Below are 19197 nucleotides of genomic sequence, written 5' to 3'. Positions count from 1 at the left end.
AGTGGGATAAGTAAATCTTTAAATTCTTTATAAAATTCAGGGGGGGAAACTGTCCTCTTTATTAGACTGCAGTGAATTTAGGGCTTTTATAATTTCCGCCTGAGTGAAAGGAAGGTCAAGATTTTTTTTGGTCCTCTTCACTAATTTCTTGCAATTCAATTTTAGACAGAAAGTTGTCTATGGGTCAAATCGCTGGGTAATTCTGATTCATACAACATTTTTGGAATTCTATCTTCAATATCTTTTCAGACATTCTTCAAGTCCAATTGGAACCATGCCCGCTACTAGCTATTTTTGGTGTTGCACCGGTCCCACAGTTTCTTAATAGAAAACAGGCAAATGTTTTTGCCCACTCTGCTGGCAAGGCGAAGGATCCTATTCACCTGGAAATCCTCACGGGCCCCTTCTGTGTCCCTTAGGCTGAAATATCTTATTTTCCTTCTAAAATGAGAGAAGGTGAAATTCACTCTCAGAGGGAATACTGATAACTTTTTCAAATGCTGGAACTCTTTTATTACTTATTTCAATAAGCTACAAACACTTCCCTGATTGTTGTCCCACAACCATTTTTTACTCCAGTGTTTTTTCCCCTTCTTTGTTTATATATATATATGTATATTTTTTTTTAAATGTTAACTTAATTTGGTTTTTCAGTTATTGTTTTATTTTTGTGCGTTTATGTATGTGCGACATGTAAGACCTCTCTTGAGGGGTGGGTGGTATGGGCTTGGGAAAAGGAATCTTTATTGATTCTCATACGTTATATTTCTATTGTACAATTATTGTTTACAATTATTGTTGCATGCAAAAAATAATTTAAAAAAACCTTGGGGAAAAAAAAAAAGTATCAATTTAGTGCACTTGGAGAGCAAAATTTAGAGACTAGATCTATCAAGAATCTGTGCTCTTGTGAACAATGTGTTCGAGCAAGCAATTTAACCACAAACATTTTATAGATATGAATGGTGATGACACAGCAAAAAGTGACACACACAAAGTATGGTAAATGAGACAGGGTTCACGAGACAGAGTTAGTTCACAAATGGTCAAAACACAAGTATCCAGTTTAATATGGAGGAAATATTTATTCATAATTCAAATTGAAAGTCCAAAGAGAAAACAAAGCGAGATCAAATTAAAAATATTATTTTTTATTTATTTTTTTTCGCTTTGGCTTTTGAATTTAATATTTGGCTTTTGAATTTCAATTTAACATTGGCTTTTAATTAAAGAAAAACAAATAGCAGATGAAAATTGTAAAAAGTTTCCAGCTTTAAATACAGTCCTAATCTAGTCCTCACTAACACAGGCCCAATTATAGTAACGACATGAAAACTTCACTGTTGTTGCATGAAATGTCGTTTGTGTTTAGCCTACATCATCATTTTCTATCATGTGAATGAGGCCAAGCCAGCCTGGTGGCAAAGCTGCAGACAGATGCTCCTCAGCAGTCAGCTCCCCCTGCTGCTCATAAGGTGCCTCTGCACCACTTTCGTTTCAGACCCTCCCACCAGCCTTTGGGCCACGCCTCCTTATTTACATTGACATGTGTCAAGTCCAAACGAAAAGGCAATGTTAAATGGAAATACAAAAGCCAAATATTAAATCCAAAAGAAAATCCAATGTTAAATTGAAATTAAAAAAGCCAAATATTAAATCAAAATTAAAAGCCAATGTTAAATTGAAATTCAAAAGCCAAATATTAAATCAAAATTAAAAGCCAATGTTAAATTGAAATTCAAAAGCCAAATATTAAATTCAAAAGCCAAAGCCAAATGGAAAATAAAAAAATTAAAAATAATATTTTTAATTTGATCTCGCTTTGTTTTCTATTTGGACTTTCAAATTCTCTTTGGACTTTCAATTTGAATTATGAATAAATATTTCCTCCATAGTTTAAAGCCAAAATATTACACTACACTTTTAGATCCTGATTGTTTTACCTATAGGTTTTAACAAGGTACATATTTTTAGTCATCTGACTGCTGGATCTTAAGCTACAAGTTGGCTATCCGCTGGATTTAGGCTGCCACGTCTATTCCTATCTTGCTAGGGTTGTTGTTAGCCTTTGGCTATGCTAGCAGCTTACAACCAGGAGTACTGTGACAGATGCTAGTGTGAAGCGGTCCCATCTCCGTAAAACAAGCGTTTGCTAAATTTAGCCTATTTTATACATGTTATTTATGTTTTTCCTATCTGGTAGACTATATTCAATTGCAAGTTATTAATAAAGAAATACCCCGCCACTGCCAGCCCCTATTGTTTGCCCTATGTTTATGAAAGAGACCTCCACTCTTTTTTTCAGAATTAACCATTGTGAATTAGCCTAATGTTCTTCAACCCCCCTAGATGTTTCAATACTAAGGTTTGATGGTTAATCAACTGGCAATTGGATCAGATTATAGGCTACGCCTAGTGTAGAGTAATCAGACTCAGAGTACACATCACTAACAAAATTATCCAATGTATTAGTGGGCTCTGGGGAGCCCTGGTCCATCGCACTCTGCCAGAGAATAGCCTACCAAATCTACCCAACTCTTAGTATCTGCAAATATACCACGTCTAATATCTTTCTAATACAATTCTCTTGTGTTGTCACTAATTTAGGCCTAGAGAATCCTAAAACAAATTAGGCTACATAAAATTATTGAAGAGGCATGAGGGGGTCATATTCTCTGTAGTGTAAGGGGTCATTGGTTGAAAACAAAGATTAAGAATCTTTTTTGACAACTCTGGCTATGTGGCTATTATTTTGTTCTTTTTTTTTTTTTTTAGTTGCCCCCAAAAGGCTGTGATTTGTCGGCGAGGGGATTTATAATGATGTGCAGCCGCTGCTCATGGACTGTTCTTTGATTTGGGATTTAGTTGTGTTTAGTCATCACCACTTTGTATATGTTATGTGCTCAGAAGATGGCTGTGATATTTTAATATATAGTTATGTCGTCTAACTAAGTTAGTGAAATGGAGAATCCCAACAAGAGGAGGAAGTTTATGTGCAGTCTTAAAAAAATTATACATTATACAACATGCTCTATTTCGTAAGCAGAATAGTGCTAAAGCACTGTTGGAACTAGAAAGAAAAATCAAACATGCTGAAAAAGGGATTAAACGAAGACTGTCACAGGATGTCCTAAGAAACCTGACTCAATTAAAATACCAATATATTATTATATCTCAGAAGGTTGAATTCAATTTATGTAGGGTAAGACTACATTATTTTGAATCCGAAGAAAAAGAAGGAAAATTACTGGTGGCTGGTGATGATTATTTTTGGGGGTGCGCTTTTTTTTTGGTGAGGGGGGCAAATAAATACAAAGCAGTACTTTGATACTGGGCAAAACAACCAGCAATACTTTATTTAAAGAACTATGTATTTTGTATTTAAGAAGAGCAAGACAATATGATAAAAGATTCAAGTTACAAACATAAGAAGATAGTGACTCTGACAAAGTTTTTTTTTTATTTTTTATTATATCCTCCCACCCACTACCAAAAAGCATGTTAAAGGTTAACATGCTTTTTGGTCCTTTCCTTCTGGCCAGCAAATTTTAATTAAAGTCAGTCATTTCATTAACATGTCTCTTTTCCATGGACAGCAGGCCAGTGCAGCCTCTCCTGGGTCATGGTTTTTCTGAGAAAAGTTTTTATTCTTTTCAATGTTGAGAAATGGTGTGAAATTAATGGTTCAATTCAATTTATTGTTATTTATAGTGAATTATCACCATGGACCATGGTCTCAGAACACTTCACAACAAAAATTGAAAATTTACAATTTAGCCAATATAAAAGGCAGAATTAAATCTAAAATATAAAATCAACAACACAAAAAGGATGAAATTGGAATACCACAGGTTAAAATTGTTAAGACCTGAAATAAAACAACAAATGATAATGCATAATAAAATAAACAATAAAACAATGGTTCAAAAGTTATGGATTTTAAACATGTCCATAATACTTTGAATAAAGAAATGTTTTAAGTCTTGAGTTAAAAATATCCACTGAGCCTGCCTCCCTAACGTTGGATGGAAGACCATTCCAGAGGGAGGGTGCGCGAAAGGCAAAGGCCCGGTGACCAGCTGATCTTTTTTTTATATTTGGAACGATCAGAAGACCAGCATCCATAGAACAAAGGTAAGTAGCTCACTTAAATAGGCAGGTGCAAGTCCCTTTAAGGCTTTATATGTCAAAAGAAGAACCTTAAAATCAGCCCTGGCTTGCACAGGTAACCAATGTAGAGCAGCCAGAACTGGTGAAATGTGGCTAAATGTTTTTGTCTTAGTCAAAACTCAGGCTGCCGTATTTTGTACGAGCTGGAGAGGCAGGGAGGGCTGAAAACAATGCGTTGCAGTAATCAAGTCTTGATGAGACAAATGCATGAATTAGTATTTCAGCATCATGCATTGATAGCATTGGTCTTATTCGAGAAATGTTGCCTAGATGGTGAAAGGCACTGATAGCCTTTATATGTGGGTGGAAAGTTAGTTTTGTCAAAGGTGACACTTAAGTTCTTAACAGTGTCACTCTGTGATCACACAGTCGTTAAAATTTTAAATTTGTTTCTCCACTGGGATGCTATATTTGGTTGACCTCACTATGAGCAGCTCTGTTTTGTCTGCATTAAGCTGCAAGAAATTCTTGCCCATCCAATTTTGAATTTCTGCCAGGCATGCCTGTGATTTCAAAATCTGTGAATGGTTATTTTGTAATAGAGGGACATATAGCTGCGTGACATCTGCATAACAATGAAACTGAACATCAAAGCTGCTGATGATCAAACCAAGAGGGAGCATATAGATGGAAAACCGCATAGGGCCCAGTACTGACCCTTGTGGTATACCACAGCCTACCTTGCACAGTTCAGAAGTAGATTCATTAAAAATGACATGCTGAAATATATTGGATAAGTAAGAATTAAACCAAGAAATTACTGTCCCTTTAATCCCATCAACAGCCGGGCGAGAAGTAAAGTGTGGTCTATTGTATCGAAAGCTGCGCTCAACTGCGTCAGGGCAGTTTCCGTGGAATGACCAGACCGGAAACCGGATTGAAATTTCTCAAATAGGCTGTTGTTAGATAAGTGGGCAGTAAGTTGTTCCACAACAGCTTTCTCCAGAATTTTGGACATGAATGGTAGATTGGATACAGGTCTATAGTTTTGTAAAACATGAGGGTCTAAATTGGGCTTTTTAAATGGTGGTTTTATGACTGCTAATTTGAATACTGCTGGTACCATACCTTGTGTGAGTGACATATTAATAATAGAAAGAACGTGGTTACAGAGAATGGGAAATAGTTCCTTAAGGAGACTGGATGGTATTGGGTCCAGTTGGCATGTGGTGGGCTTTGAAGCTGAGACTAAATTCATGAATACATCAAAAGTGATGATATTGAACTGGGGGGACTCTACATCCCCTTCCTCTGCAAGAGAAGCGGCTAATGGGCAGACAATTTTTTCTCTGATCTGGTTAACCTTTGATATAAAGAACGTCATAAAATCATTTGCAGTGAAAGCTGAACTAGGGGAGGTGTCAACAACCTGTGTAAGCTTACAGTGTTAAAAAGAAACCGAGGATTATTCTTATTGGAATTTATCAGATCTGAAAAATAGGCTGTTCTTGCAGTCAAACGAGCCAATTTATAATTTTTAAAAGTCATTACCCATGTCAGGCGGTGCTCGTCTCGTTTCGTTACTCGCCACTTATGTTCCAATGATCTACATGTTCTTTTGAGCGCACGAGTGGTGTCACTGAACCAAGGGGCTGATTTAGCGCGGGTACGCCTCCGTGTTAGCAGAGGCGCAACCGTGTCAAGCATCCTGGGTAAGAACACTATTCACGTTTTCTGTTAAAATGTCTAAACTTGGGCCATTCTGGCAAGACTGAAGTTAGTATTGTAGTTGATGAGCCATAACAGCCTTTGCCTTACTGTCAATGCGGCGGTAAGTGTAGGTATCAGGGTTGAAGCTCTTATTTGGGGTGTGAAGAGAAACATTGAAAAAAATACAAAAATGATCCAACACGGGAACCATTTCTACTGACAAGAGCTGTGCGTCAATACCTCTTGTGAAAATTAAATCTAACGTGTTCCCATGGATGTGTGTGGTATCGGTAGCAAGCAGTGCGAAATCAAGACTGTCAGCCAGATCAACAAACGCTGAAGCTCTATTGTCAGAGAGGTCATTGACATGAAAATTAAAATCACCTACTAAAAGTATACTATCATATTTAGTCACTGCTATAGATAAGAGACCTGCAAACTCAGATAGAAACACATTAGTAGAGTAGGTCGTTGTTGGTGCGATTTGATGACCACGGCTAAGTATTCGAAGGTTGTGAAATGTCCTAAATTTAATTTAGTGCAATTAAAAAGTTTGGAATGAATAGTCTCAATCCTGCCTCCTTTTTTCCTTTGCCTAGCAGAGAACAAAAAATTGTAATCTGGAGGGGAGGCTTCTACTAGAGTTGAAGCCGCACCAGCGCTTAACCAGCATTCAGTTAAAATGAGAAAGTTCAGTTCATGCTGGGAGACCAAGTCATTAATGTAAAAGGTCTTACTTGAAAGCGACCTTATATTTAGTAGTGCAATCTTAAGGGATGTTGGGGACTTAGGGGAATCGCCAGGTGCTCTGGTATGGAAAGAGTGGGGCAGGGCATTATGCTTTTTCATAGGAACAGATAGAAGAGATGACAGACTCCTTCGTCCTGAGCATGCCTTGGTCCTCCTGCGTGCAGTTATAACTGGGATAGAGAGTGATTGAGCTAACGGGAAGGGGGGGACTACAGGTGTAGGTGTAGCTGGCTCCTGGGGAGGATAGTCAATCGTACTTGAGTGGTACCTCATACGCAACAAACTGTATAAGGTTTTTTATCAGCTGACCAGTCCCCCTAATGTTAGGGGGAGACCATCTGAATTATACAAACCAAATTCTTTCCATAATGAATCAAAGTTATTAACATAACCCTGGCCGGTTGCAGTAGAGAAATTTAAAAGCCACTGATTTAGGCTGAAAAGTTGGCTGAAACGTTCATTGCCATGTTTTAGAGTTGGAATGGGACCAGACAGAATGCATGATCTGCCTAGGTTCTCGATGTAGAGGTCAGACGTTCAAAATACTCCTGCAGTTTAATTGATTGTCGGGACATGACGTCACACGTGCCCACAATGGTGTGGTAATGACAACAAGGTGGTACAGACAAGGTGGTCTGTGAAGGAGAAACGCTCACTAGTGTGTCCCAGGATGGTGTCACAGACCTATAGAGATAATAAAAAAATATATATATATTTTTGGTGGGTAGTTTGACTTAATATTTCATTTGATCATTTATTTTTATGTTGCCAATTTATTCTTTTCAGGATTCTGTTGTATAATATTAAAATTATGATTTTTGTAATGATTTATACCAAACAAAAAATGTTTTCTTGAGTCTGTAGAATATGTGGGCAGGACATCTCTGCAGCACAACAATAATGTAAAACGGTATTTTGACTGATTTCTATAACAAACTCACCTCTGCTGCAATCCTTTCACGGTCTTCTGGACTGAGCACCCTGCACCTCTTTGTTGGCCAAGAACTACTGCTTTTCTCACCAATTGAATGGGGAGAGTTTCTGCAAAGGACAAAGATCATTTATTATAATATTGGCAAAAGAGAAAGAGAGTTAATAATGAAAGAGAAAGCAAATAATGATCATATTACAGGAATACAGTTACCTGATCTTTTGTATTTCCTGTTGGAACCTTTGGATGCTCCCTTTGATATGGACCGAATCAATGTTCTTTTTATGGAGCTTGGCATAGAGGAAGTCTACATGTGGCACGATGCGGTGATAAAGTTCCAGAAAGAACTTAAAATCCTGATCTTCAAGTAGCATGGCCAGGGCTCCTGCTTCTCTGACAGTATTTGGGTCAAAGTCACCTGAGTCTTGTATGCCCTCAAAACAGTGAATGAGATCCTCAAAAACAGTATTGATAGTGCAATGGACTCAAATGTAGCTGACTGCAGAGGGATTAAAAAAAATCTTTCCTGCACGTTGTTTTTGTTGGCTCCACAAAATGTAATTCTATTATCCTGGACAGTATGTTTTTGTCACCTCTTAGTTGTGCCTTCTAATGCCAATCCTGTAGCCTTCATCTAGTTGTTCAGCAATGCTAACTCTGCCAAAAAAACGTTAGCTTCATGCTATTATCAAGATGTCTGTGACTACTTTCATGACGTTTGCATTTTTCAGAGAGATGTTTTAGGTCGACTCTTACCCCGGTTGTTGTCCACAAAACCTCAGTGTCGACACTTTGAAATAAAAGACATTAAAAAAGGCATTGCTAACATCACATCCAGCCAGCCAACTCCGTTTCGCATAACAAGAGCGGGTGCAGCTTCGCCCTCGGTCACTGGCCTCAGCCTGCTGCTGGATTTGTAAATCGGGTTGGTCTGGTCCGAGATCCTTTATCCGATTTTTTTTCTTCCAGCAAACGCCCTGTGAAAGTTTTTTTTTGTAAATCAATGACAGAATTTGGTTTAACTGCTTCCATTATCTCTACGAAAGTGATCTGTGTCACTGTGTGATTTGTCAGCAAGGTTTTGGCGGAGTGACGTATCGCCTGTGCAGTAGTGGCCAAGAGCGTAAAGTTGAATGTCGAGAGTCAATCAGATTGGATAAAATAACATTTATCCAATTCTGATTTGCCAGGGACGCAGCGAGCTGCACCCGGAGGAGAATCTTTAAGAATTAGAGTCAATTAGAGACCAGCTTCAGATCGCATGCTTGCCGAAAGTTTAAGGACTCAGATAGACATCCATTTGTCCGGCGTCCCTGCCCATGAAACCGCATGAAACATATTGAAACATAGAAAATAGTTAACAGATTAAAGCCAGTTTTTTATTAAATGCTGAGGCTCTTACTACCAGCCAAGTATGAGTGAACTATTTTATTTTTTATTTTTATATCATTTTTACATCATTTTTGTATAAATTTATATTTCTGGAATTTTATGGCCGCCACTGCTCGCTAGATACATAAAGCAGAGGGAATCAGCTTCCACTATTTCTGCAGTCGGATCCAATTCTGAAGATGTTTTTACAGCAACTGTAGATATTACAAGATTTTTAAATAATTTTACACTGATCTCTATACGTCAGACTGGCAGAAGAGCAAAGAGAACTCCTTTGAACTTTGACTATAGAGGAAATTTAAAGAGGTAATGGGGCCCTGCCTGCGGGTAAGGCCCCAGGGCCCGATGGCTTCACAGCAGAATTTTTTATTAGTTTTGCAACTGAACTGACTCCACTTCTGTTAGAGGTATATAGAGAAGCACTGGAGAAGGGCACACTGCCACCAACATTTAGGCAAGCTTTGATAACAGGCATGCTTTTGAGTCCTAAAAAAGGTAAAGACCCAGGAGACTGTAAGAATTACCGCCCAATTTTCCTAATGCAGTCAGATATTAAGATTATTTCAAAACAAATTGGCAAATAAATGAAATAAGGTTATTACTTCTCTAATTCATGCTGATCAGGTGGGGTTTATTTGCGGGCATAGCTCGTCAGATAATATCAGGTGTCTCATTAATATTGCATGGTCTGTAGATAGACCATCCCCAATAGCTGCTATTTCCCTCGATGCCCAAAAGGTGTTTGATATGGTTGAATGGGGCTATACGTTAAACATTTTGGAAATTTATGGGTTTGGCAGCATTTTTATAAAGTGGATTAAGGTGCGGTATTAGCACCCAGAGGCTGCGGTGCAACTAATGGGTTAATTTCGGAATATTTTGCTCTTGAAAGGGTAACAAGACAGGGCTCTCCTTTGTTATTTTGTTTAGCCATAGAGCCTTTGGCAGCAGCCATAGGTGAGAGACTAAGGAGGTGTAGTGCACAAACGTATGCTTTATATGGATGATATATTACTTTTTGTGTCCGAACCTAGCAGATCAATACCCTGTCTTCTCGGGATCATTGACTCTTTCTTGAAATTTTCAGGTTATAGGGTAAATTGGTCCAAGTCAGAAGCTTTACCTTTAACACCTCATTTCCCCGTTACAGCCTTCCAATAAGGTGCATTTCAGTGGCCAAAGCAAGGTATCGTATATGGGTATCTTATTCCCTCCCCAGTTAAAAGACCTAGTTAAAATTAATTTGGATCCATTATTTAATAAAATCTCTTGTGATGTTAATAGATGGGCGACTCACAATCTCTCAGTAGCAGGAAAGGTCAATGTTATAAAAATGGTTTGTGTTCCCAAGCTGACTTACCTCATCCAATCTCTTCCTCTGTAGGTTCCCCTGCCATATTTTAAATGTTTTGACAGGATAACAAAGACACTTATATGAAGTGGTAAAAAAACCCTGCTACATTTTAATAAATTACAAAGACCGATTGATAGAGGAGGTTTGGGTTTACCAAAGACGTTGTATCATTACAATGCTTATAACTTAACAATGGTCACTTCTTCCGGAGAGAGCCCCACTCTGGTATTGTATTGAGAAATCTGTTCTTGCACCGAACTAGCATCTACCCCCTACTCATTTCCAGGTTCTCCTTCTCCATAGACAACATGAAATCCAGGAGATTTAACTTTTTTAACTTTTCCTGCTTTAGATTTCTGACCATTGTCAGAAAGCACAGGGGAGACACTTTGTTTCACTATGCCTCTCTAGAGTCCTCACTCCCAAGCTAATCACCGTCACTCTCTCACTCGCTCTACCACACACCCCTCACACACACATTTCGGCCCTGCTATTCTCAGGCTGATTTATGGTTCTGCTGAGGCTCCACGCAGAGCTTTCGCCATAGCCTACGTTAGTGGCCTGAAGTTTATACTTGTGCGTTGGTGTGTGCGTCAATCTCTTTAAGACAATAGCAGGGCCTGCTTTTCTGTATTTCCTGTCATATGTATAATGTTACAATATTGGATGTTCATCTTAAACGTGGCAAAATCTTCAACTGTTTTGAACACTCACACTGGTTTCAACAGTTTTTTTCTACTCTTGGCTCTGTATCATGTCATACCTAGACAGTTTCCTATATACGGTTATCTGCTCCAACTGTAAAGAGAAAAAGGGCTTGTGTAACTACGGTCCAGATTGCAGCAACCATTGACTTTAATATCTGAACATTAGACATAAGGTCCACAATAAGAAGCACATTCATCTTCAGGTGTTTGAATATGTTCTGGTTTGAAAAGTGTGTTCTCCTTCCGTGTTCTTTTTCTTTCTGGATCTCAACCCTCTGCTTAGGTGAGGCAGTAGGTTGTGGGTGGATTTGGATGTCAGCTTTCTTAACCGCTACACTAGACGTTTCACTCAAGTTTTATTACTGTGTATTATTTCAGCTTTAAAGTTGCAATATGTAATATATTTACTGTATTTAATCAAAAAATTACCACAATGTGTCATCAGATATTAAGGAAACATGCTAAGTTGAAATACTATAAATATGTTTTCTGACAACAATGCTAATTGCTCCTTTTAAAATTTCCGTTCCGTAACGGAATATCTGTTTGTGTTTTGACCTATGTTGGTATCAACTGCCTATTTTAATATGCTTGTTTTATGTGTTGGTTTTATTGCTTCTGTTTTTAATGTACTATATGTGCTGGTTTTACTGTAAAGTGTCTTTGAGTACCATGTAAATCGCTATATAAATAAAATGTATTATTATTATTATTATTATTTTGACAGCCGGGTTGCCAGATATACCTGTAAAAGGCAAACTCAGCGTATTAGTACTGTAGTACAGCCATAGAAGCAGGAAACAAACAAATACAAACTTGTCATCTTTCTAAATGGTTGCATAACAAGAGACGAGGTAAAACACAGGTAAATATTGGAGATTCATTTAAAAAATTGAGACAGCTTAGAGCTTAAAAGGACACAGAGTTGACTCATTTACTCCTTAACAGGTGAGCGTTGAGCTTTATTCATTTATATCACAGCTAACGTAGGGACGGTCCTTTTCATGCATGTGCTCACATTAAATTATATAGAGTACTCAAGTTAGTTACTCGCAAAAACAATGTAGACACAGCCGGTGAAGTCATCTTGACTGGTGCTAACACCACCATGCTAACACACGCTAACGACTCACGTAGGCTCCATGACACATGCCAGAAGCCGCAAGTTTGACTTCCTCATAATATAAACATGCAATTTAACTTTGGCAAAACACCCCATAGCCTGAATTGTTGGATTGGGACACAGTGTTCTCTACAGGTCGCTTTGCAATGTAGGTTATTATATTATATGTTGGACAGTAAGATGATTCCCACTTTTTTCACAAACTGGCATGCAACCACAATGTGTAATGTACAGTGTATAGACAAGCTGTATAAGGTGGAAGTAGTACCGACAATCTCCCCCCTGCCAAAATTGTTCCCCCGCTTCGGTTCAGTGGGCGTAGCTGACAGACAGTGGCTGTGCGCAGGGTACAGACAACCTCGAGGTCCCGGCCTTTTAGCGGCTGTTTCAGTGACGTTAAGCCGAGGAAAGGTTGCTGTCAGTTGGGCACAAAGCTCTGCAAGGTCGCGGTCTTGTTAGTGGTCATTGTGGTTACGGTTAGTCAATAAAAGATGACTGTCAGCTTGGTACAGAGCTCTGCGAGAGCACGGGCTTTTAAAACCGTCAACATAGCAGCATCTAGCAACTCCGCTGTGCTGTGGAGTAATGTCTGGCAATGTGAGACTAGCATCAAGCTAACATTGACAATGGGTTTAACGTTTTTCAACATGGCAACTCCCGTGAACTTCGACGCTGGGGAGGAGGGGCCGGGGCAGACGACTCTTTTCAGTATTTTGAAATTGGACTGCAGTAACCATTTCAAATGCTAGCTGTCTATTTCATATTCAACCTTTAACAATTAAATATAAAAGAGAGACACTGTACTACAGATCTAAATGTTCTTCACATATTTCATGTTTTCCTGTTGTCACCCTTCAGATATCAGATTGCAGCTAGTCTCAATATGCATCGCTATGCCTTGGTGTTTGGAGTAAACACCTTTGTGGCTCTGCTGCTGCAGTCTCTCCTCACTGTGGTGGTGGTGGACTCAGCTGGCCTCGGGCTCAACATTTTCACTCAGGTGAGGCAGTACAACAAGCCCCCTTAGTTGCTTATGACAACATACATGGAGACACCTATGCTGTTTATCCACCTCTCGCAGTGTAGATTTGATTGATAGTTGTCTTGTTTCCTTCCCTCAGTACCTCATCTATGGCGGTTACTTTGCTGTAATTTCAATGGTCTTTCTCCTTGCTGGGCTTTGCAAATTGGCCTACAGGAGACGCTCCAAACAAGAGGAGGAGGGCCTGGCCAACAGCCAAGCTTAAAGAGTCAGACTCTCCTCCAATCAGATGCAAATAGGACATACATTATATTGATAGATCTTGTTTAGCTTCTCACATACTAAGCACCATAGGTGAGCTTCTCTAATCTCTTTAACCGCATAGTTGTTTTCATTGTATTGTTCTGTATAATGACTGCAGGCTACTCTCTGTGGCTTTGCCTACACTTATTAAAACATTATTTGTCACATATTTGTCCATTGCCCAGCTTATTGAATTGGTGCAATAGACTTGATGTGAAAAAATTTTTTGCAAAAATTTGTGTATGTTTTCACATATGTTTTCACATGAGAAATATTGATTGATTGACTGATTGATTTAAAAGCTAAATAAAAACTAACAATGGTACCTTAATAGTACTACTACTTACAGTACAGGCCAAAAGTTTGGACACACCTCCTCATTCAATGTGTTTCCTTTATTTTCATGACTATTTACATTGTAGATTCTCACTGAAGGCATCAAAACTATGAATGAACACATATGGAATTATGTACTTAACAAAAAAGTGTGAAATAACTGAAAACATGTCTTATATTTTAGATTATTCAAAGTAGCCACCCTTTGCTTTTTTTGATAACTCTGCAAACCCTTGGCGTTCTCTCAATGAGCTTCATGAGGTAGTCACCTGAAATGGTTTTCACTTCACAGGTGTGCTTTGTCAGGGTTAATTAGTGGAAATTTTTCCCTTTTTAATAAAAAAAAGCAAAGGGTGGCTACTTTGAAGAATCTAAAATATAAGACATGTTTTCAGTTATTTCACACTTTTTTGTTAAGTACATAATTCCATATGTGTTCATTCATAGTTTTGATGCCTTCAGTGAGAATCTACAATGTAAATAGTCATGAAAATAAAAAGGAAACACATTGAATGAGAAGGTGTGTCCAAACTTTTGGCCTGTACTGTATGTGTTACAATTGGCACCATCCAAAAAGATATGTTTGCATTTGTACATGTATTATCTTCCTGTAATTGCAAAGATTGTATTGAAGTATTGGTACTGATAAGGAGTGTTGGAAACGGGTTTATCAATATGTATCTTCAATGAATTAAACAATGCTGTTGAAGCTTGAAATTATCTATTGTTCACCTGCACCACATGTTTTGATATTTTCAGGCTGCTCATATCTGTACAGGATGTTCATTACTGGAGTAAAGGAACATTTCACCCAGTGCAACAGTGTGGCTTATTGATGTTTGCAATAGTTTTTGGACAATGGAGCTTTGTGGCACAGAATAATAAGATATATCAAGTTTTGAATGCACACACAATGTCTTATTGTATATCTGTCTTATAAGATAAGACAGATATACAATATAACTAGACGTATCTTTTATGTGATGACCAAATTATTGTCTGTCATTAACCAAATTAATTTTAAAGAAATAAGAAAAATATGGCCACATTTAAATGTCTTTCACACTTAACACACACAGACACACACAAAGTAGTACCCTACAAAGCAACAGTGCTAATTACAAACCATATTTTGGAACACAAAAAGTCTATTTAAAAAAAAAATTTTGTGTGTAGGCAGATATGCACTGTACCAGCCTTTAGTTTTTATTAATGTCAAATAAGCTCATGTGTCCCTTAATATTAATACAAATTATTGATAAATGTTAGATTAGCAACTATGCAACTAGCTCATATATAAGTAATACCTAATTTGTTGCAGAACAAAATAAAATCGCACAGTGACAAAAATGTGTAGGAAGATGTGGAAACCCTAAATATTATGCTTTACTATAGGAACACCACAATAAAGTTCATATTTAAAACAATTATTTACTTTTACTTTTTGTAAGTACATTTAATATCAGAAAATTACTTTTAATACTTAAGTACATTAAATATCAGGTACTTTAAGACTTTTCAAGTAATATGCTAAAAGGTAACTTTAACTTCTAACTTCTTTTTTCAGAAAACAGGAGTAAGAGTCTAAAGCCAGCAACATTTGTAGCTGTAGAATTATTTTGTGCATGTGTAACAAAAACTTTGTAGCTGTAGAATTGTTTTGTGAATGTGTAAAACAAAACAAAAAGTTTTGTAGCCGTAGAATTATTTCATGCATGTGTAATTTGTGGAGTAATATTTTCAACAGTGAGGACACAGAAATTTACAATCTGCGTTTGGGACCTTGAAGTTACAACACACAAATTTCCTATGTGCCTGTGCGACCCTGAAGCACAAGGCATGAGTTACAAGTACGAATTTTGACCCTGGTAACACTGCTGACTAAAGGGGCCCTCTGCCTCCCCCTATTGGTATAAGTGGTTCTGACCTGCCTACAGTTTGGAGTGGTCTTTATTAAGTGCGGTGTATTTTCATATTGTGTTTCATTAATGTGCAGTGTATGGATTGCTGTGTGTTTGATTCTGTGTGCAGTGGTTCTCTCAGGGTGTGTGCAATGTTCCCTTGCAGTGCTGTGTTGTAGGGTTGTAGGTGTTCCGGTGCCACATATGGACCTTTTGTAGAGGGCTTTTTGTTGTGGAGTCCCTTTTTTAAATGAATTTGTATCTCTATTAAAGGCCATATTTTGTACTACATTCCTGTATGCAGGCCAGCTGACAGTCTTGCCTGGGCCCGGGACGAGATCATCTTAGATGCCTCCCCCCCCTCCCTTGCCCAGATCTCTCCTTTTCCCTTGCTCTTCCTCTCCTCTGCTCTTCCTCTCCTCTCCTCTGCTCTTCCTTTCCTCTCCTCTCCTCTCCTCTTCCTCTTCCTCTCCCTCTCCCTCTGCTCTGCTCTTCCTCTCCTCTCCTCTCCTCTCCTCTCCTCTCCTCTTCCTCTCATGTTCCTCTCCTCTGCTCTTGCTTTCCTCTGCTCTGCTCTTCCTCTCCCTCTCCCTCTCCTCTCCTCTCCTCTCCTCTCCTCTCCTCACCTCTTCACACATCTCTCGCTGAAATGAAGTGTGTGATCAGTCTCTGATCCATCCTGCTCAGACTCTCAGACGGGGCAGCAGGCCCCCCCACCCCACCCTGGGCCCGGGACAACAGACCCGTTTGTCCCCCCCTATCGGGGGGCATGCCTGTATGTGTGGTGACATTCTTTTGCCTCTGACACCAGACCAGACTGGTTCAACAAAGTTGGTGGCAGTATTACACTTCCTTTAAAATCTTTTACAATTAAAGTTTATTACAATAGTTAACCCAACCTTGTTAAGCCCAAGATCATTGACCTCTGCCCTGGTGAAATGCAATTTTATGTATGCAAAATGTATTTGAATAACATGAAATACTTTGCTCCAACTTTCAATTTGATGCAATAAAAATAAATTATAAATTATAAAGCTGCGGCAGCGTTGGACGGGCCCTTGCTCCTCTGCGCGCGTTGGGGTTATTGGCGGATGCCTCTCCTTGCGACCGTGCATTTACGTGGTACTCAGACACTGCAAATTATCACCAATGAAAAGGGAACTCTCCGCTGAGTTCAATGATACCTTACACAATAGTGTACATCAAACGGGTCATTAGTTATAAAAAAAAAAAAGGGGCATGGCTAAATCAAAGGCAGCGGATCAAACCATCACCAATGAATAAGGAACTATCTGCTGAGTTCAATGATACCTCACACAAGGGTCTTTATCAAACGGGTCATAAGTTATAAAAAGGGGCGTGGCTACAACATAGGGGGCGGGTCAGGCCATCAACCATCAAAAAGAAACTCGTCAATTGTGAGAAATTTCGGCCAAATTGGACAATGTACACTAAAGTTACAACAACTTCTTCATTCATCGATAAATGCTCAAAATAGCCGCCACGTCACGCCCACACGGTTGGATGGAAAGTTTGCTTTTAATAACCTTTCATCGTTAAGGTCTTTAGATGACACAGACCGAATTTGAAGTCTATCTGATGAAATCTCTAGGAGGAGTTCATTAAGGTATAGCTCCTTGACTTTTAGGCCTACTTCCTGTTGCCACTAGTGGGCCCTATGACTTTGAGTAAATATCGGCCTATATATTTCCTCAGGGTTGGACTCTTATGAATCCTGAAAAGTTTCAAAACAATTGGACAATGTACACTCAAGTTACACCCACTTCCTGTTTCGATGGCGAAACGCACAAAACGGCTGCCCCGCCACGGCCATGCACGGCCAAGTTTTTCTTTTAATAACTTTTCATCTTTAACGTCTGAAGATGGCATAGTCCAAATTCGAAGTTGATAGGATGAAATCTCTAGGAGGAGTTCGAAAAGTACGACATATGGAAATGGCCAAAATCGCACTAATTTCAAACTTTCAATTCAAAATGGCGGACTTCCTGTTGGGTTTAGGGCATGGCTCCATTGTGCGCCTATTCCCAAAACCCTTAAAATACGTAAATTTTCACCAGGATTGATGCGACCGCCAATTTTGATCAGTTTTTGAGTATGGAAAGCCCCTCCAAAAGGCGATTCATTTGCCGGAAGAAAGAAAGAAAGATAGAATAATAATTCCTTCAGTTTCAATGGGCCTTCGCCGCTGTTGGCGTTCGGGCCCTAATAAAACAAAACCTGTAACTGGAATATAAAACAAGCCGTACTGTAGCTTTTTTTAAGTCCTACAAATAGAAAGGATAAATGGGCTTATTTCTATTCACATTCAGATTATTTTGTTCATTGTGGACAACAAAGTGACAAATTTACACATTTTGCAATGAGCTGATCATATCTAGTGCCATGTAACTGTAATCCTCATCAACTTCAGTCATTCAAGTTACTACAATTCTTATTTACATTTAGCAACATTTAAGAAAGCAGAACTATAATGTGTGCCAACAAAAATACACAGCTAAGCTAAGTGCAGTTCTCTGTCAAATCTCAAGCATCACTTTCATTAGAGAAGGCAAAAACCTTTACATACAGTCATGTTACTCACTTGTTAGCGTGATGGCTGTGACTGAATCCTGTCACTGAGGCTTTGTAGTTTGGCTCATAGTCTGAGGCAGTCTGTGAGGTGTCAGTAAGGCAGCTCCTGTACTTTGATTTGATGAATTTCATCTGTGAAAATGCCATTTCACACAGGTAAGTGGATCCAAAGTAGGCACTCACTCTAACTTCTCTCTTCTTACAAGTTTCCAAAAGTCACTGTCCCTTGATCTGGCCTTCAGTTGGATGTCATTTTGCAAATCAATTATCTCCATGTGAACACCACTTGGCACAGCAAATACTTGATGGAATTTGGCTGATATCTGTTCTGTAACAATGGGCTGAAATGGGTTTGAGACTAATGAAGCAAGCTTAGCAGCTTGGAAAAGTAGGTCTCCGTATGCAGCTTCGAGCTCATCCAATAATGACTTGAATAAATGATGTTGAAGAGCTTTTGCTCGAATCGAGTTTATCAATTTGACCATCAGTGTTATCACGTGAGAGAAATCCACAACCTTCCCAATCAAGGCCGGCTGATGAATTATGCAGTGATAATTCACAAAGTCGGGAAAATCAGTGTCATTACGGAAGAGAGCAATAAAACTAGCATGCACACCGCAAGTGTAGCTGCAGAACAAACCCATCAGCTAGAAGGAATGACACTTCCTCCGCCTCTCAGCCGAGTCACTCAAGCTCCTCAGCACATGCTCGATCCACACTGTGGCATTCAGGCTATCAAGTAGGAGACTGAACATGATCCAGCTGCTCATCTTCATCCCAGCCAGGGTCTACAGCAGCCGGTAGGCTTGCCAAGATATTTTTCATTATATAGCTCACTCTTGTCCTACCCCATCCCAGGCAATTTTAAGCCCAACGCAGCTTCACCCAGCAGCCAACATGAGAAAGGTAGGGAGCCATAGTCGGGAAAACCACATCTGGTCCCAGCTGAGCCTCATCCCTATCTCCCACATGTGGCTCCTCTTAAACTGCTACCTGTAAATCCACC

At 39.0% G+C, this 19197-nt stretch overlaps 1 protein-coding gene across 5 annotated transcripts in view; it reads left to right on the top strand.

Moving 5' to 3' along the window:
• The window catches only part of slc19a2 (solute carrier family 19 member 2), a 42541-nt gene extending 28784 nt beyond the window's left edge, over positions 1–13757 (top strand). For 4 of the 5 annotated variants that reach the window (XM_039792667.1, XM_039792669.1, XM_039792670.1 and 1 more), the window contains 2 exons: positions 12936–13077; positions 13199–13757. In XM_039792667.1, coding sequence (XP_039648601.1) covers positions 12936–13077; positions 13199–13324 — 268 coding nt within the window. In that variant the 3' untranslated portion in view covers positions 13325–13757. The remainder of the gene's footprint in view (positions 1–12935; positions 13078–13198) is intronic. The other variant, XM_039792668.1, reaches the window with a different exon arrangement.
• Positions 13758–19197: the final 5440 nt, after the last annotated feature.

This window comes from Perca fluviatilis, chromosome 24 (assembly GCF_010015445.1).
Source record: "Perca fluviatilis chromosome 24, GENO_Pfluv_1.0, whole genome shotgun sequence".
Lineage (NCBI taxonomy): Eukaryota > Metazoa > Chordata > Actinopteri > Perciformes > Percidae > Perca > Perca fluviatilis.
The sequence above is the reverse complement of the archived record's forward strand: the minus strand, read 5'-3'. Positions and strand labels throughout refer to the sequence as shown.